This window comes from Lathyrus oleraceus, chromosome 4 (genome assembly GCF_024323335.1).
Source record: "Lathyrus oleraceus cultivar Zhongwan6 chromosome 4, CAAS_Psat_ZW6_1.0, whole genome shotgun sequence".
NCBI classification, from domain to species: Eukaryota; Viridiplantae; Streptophyta; class Magnoliopsida; order Fabales; family Fabaceae; genus Lathyrus; species Lathyrus oleraceus.
In genome coordinates, this window is record NC_066582.1 from 439,483,386 (window position 1) to 439,490,224 (window position 6,839).

At 35.6% G+C, this 6,839-nt stretch overlaps 1 protein-coding gene across 2 annotated transcripts; it reads left to right on the forward strand.

The window, feature by feature from the left end:
- Window positions 1–1,782, forward strand: LOC127135222 (protein KTI12 homolog). Of its 2 annotated transcripts, none has more exons than XM_051061991.1 (2): window positions 1–155; window positions 571–1,782. In XM_051061991.1, exon 2 carries the CDS (start codon window positions 636–638, stop codon window positions 1,533–1,535), a length of 900 nt encoding a protein of 299 aa, XP_050917948.1. In that variant the 5' UTR covers window positions 1–155; window positions 571–635; the 3' UTR covers window positions 1,536–1,782. The 2 variants fall into 2 exon arrangements, with proteins under 2 accessions (XP_050917948.1, XP_050917949.1); XM_051061992.1 differs by lacking the exon at window positions 1–155 and having other exon boundaries at window positions 584–595; window positions 646–1,782.
- The last annotated feature ends 5,057 nt before the right edge of the window (window positions 1,783–6,839 follow it).

Sequence of the window (6,839 nt, forward strand, 5' to 3'; positions counted from 1 at the left end):
AAAATTTATTTGCTGTACTTAGTTAGGGTTTGCAACTACATCAATTCAACCGTTTCTCCGAATTCCAAGACCCCAATATCGCTAAACACCACAGCTCGCCGTGAAAAGAAAAATCCAGTCGGAGCGAGTTGCCGGCCGCCAGAATCACTGTCCAGGTTTTCCCTTACGATATTCTGATATTGAAGTTATCTTCTCCTCATTCTCAATTTTAGCGTAATATCTAGTTTATCTTTTTTATATTTGAAAAACCATCACCAGATCGAAACTGATCCAAACTTAGGCTCAATATGTTCAACCATTTGATTTTGATTTTGATTTGCTTACTGAAGAATTTTAGATATGATTGAATAGTTATTCTGGAACTTTAGGGTTTGTATTGATATATCTATGAAACACAAACACTGGAAAGACGCTATCATAGCGTAGTAATAATTTGAAAAAATGAATAAATCAGACGTAATCACAATTGTCAGCTGACACCGACACTGACACGTCTTTTTAAAGAGGTGTCGGTTCATCAGAGATTATTATGTTTTAAACTTCACATTATTATATATTAATATATTGCAGGTAGTATCCCTGAAGAGATATCATTTTGTAAACTGAGAATACAACCAGTTTTTTTTTCCTTCCAAATGGCACTGGTTGTAATCTGTGGTCAGCCATGCAGTGGAAAGTCTAAAGCTGCACTAACTCTAGCCGAAGCTCTTAAACAATCACCGGAATTGAAACATCAAGTGAGAATCATAGATGAAGCTTGTTTTCACCTTGATCGGAACCAAAGTTACGCCAATATGCCATCGGAGAAGAATTTAAGAGGGGTTCTTAGGTCAGAAGTGGATAGGTCTCTGTCAAAAGATACTGTTATTATTGTTGATTCTTTGAATAGCATTAAGGGTTATCGATATGAGCTATGGTGTTTGGCTCGTGCTGCGGGGATTAGATACTGTGTTGTTTATTGTGATGTTGAAGATAACGATTGTAGAAAATGGAATCAAGAGCGTAGGGAGAAAGGTGAAGGTAGTTACGATGATGTAATATTTGAAGATTTGGTGAGGAGGTTTGAGAAACCGGAGAGAAGAAACCGGTGGGATTCACCTTTGTTTGAGTTGAGATCTTCGGATTTTGGTTCTATTGTAGATGATGTTGTCTCCTACATTACCAAAAAGGTGGACTCGAAAACCCGTGATGTGAAGATATTGCAACCGACAATTGCAACTCAAACTTCACGTGTTTCGGATGCTAATTCTCTCTATGAGCTGGACAAAGCAACGCAAGAGGTTACTAATGCTATAGCAGAAGCGCAATCTCGTGATCTTGGTATGCTACCGGCTAATGGTGTTTCTATAGGGAAAGATTTACCTCCAATCAATCTTTCAAGATCAGTTGGGTTGCCTGAGCTTCGTAGGCTGCGACGCACGTTCATGAAATTAACAGGGCAAACAAGTTTGAGTGCGAGAGCACCTCCTTCGGATTCTGATAGTGCTAAAAGGATGTTTATTGATTACTTGAATAGGGAGCTTGGTACTTCATGAAGAAAAGTATGTTATAGTATTCTTATAACTGAGTTTATATGTGTGTTTGTTTAACTAAATATGACATGTTTCATATTTAATTAGAGCATTGTTTTTGAATAAACTGTTTTATCTCCCTACAGTTTTTCATTATACTAAGATTGTTTTTCCCCATACCAAAGCTGTGATGTAAAGATGATAATAACACTTGGTTCTTCTCACATCAGAACATGTCCTCACTAATTAACATCTTGTGGTTTTTCCTTGAGATATATGGGCACTAAGTTATATGCTAAAATGTAGTTATTGCTTCACAGATAAGCTGGAAAAGTACTTACTGCTTCACATTGATATATGAGAGCATAAGGATGATGAATTTAATGATATTTTCTTTATTGTTTTTCTTGCAACTTGGCAATGAAGGGTAGTTTCTTCACAAGCCAGGCATGGTCACAATGGGTAATTTTTCAACCCCCTCCCCCATTTTGTTTTGGCCACCAAAATCGAGTTAGAGTTTTGAAGAATGAGTTTAAATATTTGATCTAACTTATACGTCTTTTTATTGTAAAACTTATAATATTTTAAAAAAAAAGGTTCAATACTGTGGTATTTCTACAATAACTGGAAACTAGTTAAGGATATGGTTTCTTAACTAGACTATATACAACCTCATTTGTTTGTTTTTGAATAAACTCAATACTAAAACTGTTGCAATAAGTAGAGAAGAACTCTCTACAACTCTACAATGACTAATGATATCTTCTAATTATATGAGATCTTTTTTTAGAAAATAAAAAACTATCCACTACAATTTTAGCTTCTAACTCAAAATCAACCGATTTTAGCTTCTAACTCAAAATCAACCGGACTCGTATTAAGTACATGAACTCAACTGAGTTCTGAAAATAAACTAAATTTCACCCACAACCATAATACAAGTGAGAAATCCACTCAATTTTAACAAAAAAAGAAGTAAAGAACCATTCTCATTTCTCATCTATGATACAAATGTCAATTCCATGATTTGCTCTATTTAGTACAAGGTCTTCTTTGAGAAGAATGAAAGTGATTTTTTTTTAGCTGATTGGCTTCCAAGAATGGAAGTGATTTTTTTAGCTGATTGGCTTCCAAGAATGAAGTAAATGACATGCTGAAGAAATATGGATGATAATTTGACCAATTTTTTGGGGCATCCGCAAAAATACCCGTAATGGATAGGATAAAAATTTGTAAAAATGGGTACGAACATGTGCTCGAATAACTATCCATTAAAATAAGGGGATATGGTTTCGGGTATGTGCACCTTAGTATCCAATCCGTCTCATATCCGTATTTTTATTTTATTTTATTTTATAATACCCTATCCAAACCCTATCCATTGTCATCCATATCTAAAATGATAGTCTCATATTGCGCAATTATATTGTTTCAAGTTTTGTTATATCTTTGCTTCCAAAATATTCCACAGTTAGAACAAGTGAAAAAGACATACAAAGAGTCTTCAATATGATCACATAAAATAAAATTTGTGGAACAATTGACCCCTTTGTTTTTGCTTTGTAACCTCTATCGAGTAAGAAGACAATTTCAACAAAATCCTCCATATTATATTCTTGATTTTTGAAGGTGCATGTATTTTACATGAGAGGGATCAATTGATGGGGCATATAAGAAAATTCATATTAATAAGTTTGTGAATAATTAGCGATACAAATTTTTCATCGGGTACTCTTTAATAACCTGAACGCTCCAAACATGTTTGTTAATTGTAACTAAATATATTTTAGGTCGGGCAAAGATCCAGTATAGGTAAGATCGAAATATTCTGCCTAACATCACAAAGCCCCGTCAAAATTTCCGACGTATATAATCAATGCACGTGAGACTTAATGTACACTTTCTAATCTCATAATTTCACTTCTCCCATCTTGGACTCCTAACTGACGTGGGCATTAGAGTGTTAACCTTGCATGTCCACCCCCCACCGTAGTTTCAGAGATCAACATCACTACATGAGGAATCCATCATCACCAATCAATCACATTTGTAGTTTCAATACGGAAAATGATACCCTCTATAGGAATCGACTTCTACTTCCCTTAAAATTCCACGATCATATCGCCTTAGATCCATAAACTAGATCGTCAACCTAAACCTATTAAAATGAAGAAGACCACTCTAATAATCGCGTAGAATCTCTCGATCTCACACTATTTCCAACCTTCACCGTCGATGATATATGTGGGAAAACACAGTGTGACGAATATCCTCTACCGCATAACCTTATCCAAACAACAACTCACACAGAATCACGAATCGAAGGCAAGTTAATGTTATGATTTTGGGATCGCGAGAAGGTAGATTGAATTCTCAATGCTACGCCATCGTTGATCATAATTGCTACCGTGGAAAATTAAATTGTATTTGATTCCTCATAGACAATGGGAGTTCGTGCAATGTCTTCTACGTCAACACACTCGAGCAACTAGGACTCCATCATCAAGATCTGGATTCATGCTATAACATCAAAGAGGTTGTTGCTCCACATGAAATCCGACAATATGAAGCTTTAGTAGATAAGTGTAAGAAAGTAAAGAACCTCAAGTGTAGCTACCCAAGCAACGATTTTGCAGGAGGACCTGTGAGACACCAGGTAAAGTATCATATATAAATAAATGTAAAATCGATACATATTTCCCCTATCAAAGTTTTGGAATTCTATATCACTAAGTTTTGTTTTTGAGAGGGAAATAAATACTTGCAGAATAAGGGAAAACAACAAGAGCAATATCCCCGACCCCAGGGAAATGGCAGAGATCAACCTCGGGCCAATAACAAAGGAGGTCAAAATGTGAAAAACATGAATCAAAATTAAAATTACTTTATTCGATGTTTTCACTACCATGAGGAAGGACACAAAGCAATTTATTTCCCAATCAAACTAAGATGTTGTTATCTCTACCAGCAACCAAATCATATTGCTAATAATTGTCCAAAGAGGACAAACAATAATCCTAGGAATAACAACAATGACTGGTTTGGATGTTCTACGAATCAAGGACACGCGTACAATGTTGACGGAGAAGATGAGAAGGGCCATTCAGAGCTGATCATGGATGAGTGTGAAATTTATGGAAAAAATTGTATGATATTATATGATTTTATAGAAAGTCATTCTTTTATCTCTTAAGAGTATGTGAATTCCCTACAACTTCCTATGACATATTTACCTTTTAACTTGATGGTTTCGATACCTTCCGACGAAGCTGTGACTCTTAATGAGGCTATATTACAATGTTCATTGACTGTCTTGAACATTAAGTTCAAGCTTGATCTAATTTGTATTCCCCTTAAGCATATTGGGATTATCCTTGGAATGGAATGGTTGTCCAATCATTATGTTCTTTTAGATTGGGCTCGTAAATAAGTAATATTCCCAAACTTTAGCATCACTTGGTTCCTCGAAGCCAATCGATTGAAGTTTTCCTTGCATGAAGGTGTTCAAAAATATGTATTCTTAAATTCCATAAGCAGGAGTCCAGAAGTCGATGTAACTATCATTCCAATGGTGAGGGATTTCTCATATGTGTTTCCAGCAGATGTACCAGGCTTACCACCAGTTTGCGATGTTTAATTCTTTATTGATATCACTCCTAAAACATGACCTATATATATTTCTCCCTACAGAATGTCTCTGCCGGAGTTAGATAAGCTAAAAAAGCAGTTAGAGGACCTCTAGTCCAAAGGATTTATACGACCTAGTGTCTCAACTTGGGGAGCCTCGGTCCTTCTTGTGAAGAAGAAGGATGGAAAATTTAGACTTTGCATTGGTTACAGACAAGTCAATAAAGTTACGATAAAGAATAGATATCCATTTCCATTCATTGACGACCACATGGACCAACTCGGAGGTGTCGTAGTGTTCTCGAAGATTGATTTGAAGTCAGGGTACCATCAAATACGAGTGAAGGAAGAAGATATTCCCAAGACAATATTTATAACTCGCTATGGGCATTACGAGTATCTAGTGATGCCTTTTGGAGTGACCAATGCACAAACTATTTTCATGGATTATATGAATCGTATCTTCCATCCGTACTTGGAAAAATTTGTGGTAGTATTTATTGAAGGTGAGAAAAACAAGAAAGGGGGGTTTGAATTGTTTGAAAAATAAGCGCTTTTTGCAAAATGAAATCACACAATGATTTTATACTGGTTCGCTTATAACACAAAGCTACTCCAGTCCACCCGGCCAAGGTGATTTCGCCTTCAACAAGGACTTAATCCACTAATCTTGAAAGATTACAAACAACCCCTAAGAGAGAAGAAAATCTCTTAGTCCTCTCAAGTCTACAGACTGCAAAGAGTCACTTGAGGAAATCAAATAAAAATTAGATACAAGATGTGTAATCTAGAGTGCTTCTAAGAAAGCAAATATTACAAACTTAAGAACAAATTTTTTCACTTGATAAGCAAAAGCTTAGTGAAAATCTTTGAAGAACAAAGATGTTTTTCTTGAGCGTGATATGATTTCAGTATAGTTTTGGCTAGTGATTTCTTGCTTACTGAATGTTGATTTCTTCTCTATTTATAGGAGTTGAAGTAGAGTTGAAGTAGCGTTGAATCTGTTGGATATTGAGATGTAGTTACGCCATTCCATTAATAGCTTCTGCAGTAGACTTTTTCTCTTAGAAGTGACTACTTACCACAATTAGTATCTTCTCTCTTGGAAGTGGAGATTAACGTCTCTTTCTAATTGAGGAAATCCATTTGCAGAACTTTAACTTGGCTTAAACGTTACTTCATCATGATTAACAATTCTGATTAGAGTCTTCGTGTATCTGGAGAAACTTGGGATCTGGCTTCTGATGTTATTTCTTGAGAGTTCAGATAGCGCTGATAACTTCAGAGTTTACAGAAGGCATTTGTTCAGAGTCAGAGCTTCTAGACTTTACTTCATGTTCAGATGCTTCTGATACTTTGTAGTTTTGTCCAGAGTCAGAGCTTCTTGAATGAGATTCCACTTTAGATGCTTCTGATACTTGAGATTTTGCATCTGATCTTGTTTTGCATCTGATGACATCATCAGATTTGTTTCTTCTTTCTTTAGAACCCTGCACACTTAGAAACTTTTCGTTAGGGTGCCATTTTTGGTTTCATCCTTTGTTATCATCAAAATCATGGAGTCTGTTGTAGAACACTTTTTGTTCTTACAATCTCCCCCTTTTTGATGATGACAAAACAAATAAAAATATCAGATGAAACATGAAAAATATTAGATCAGATAGACAAAAGCTCCCCCTGAGTTAGTACTAGGGAGTTCAG

Bases quoted from the DNA above. Each gene is read 5' to 3' on its own strand.
- LOC127135222 (XM_051061991.1), top strand. From the start codon at position 636: ATGGCACTGGTTGTAATCTGTGGTCAGCCATGCAGTGGAAAGTCTAAA.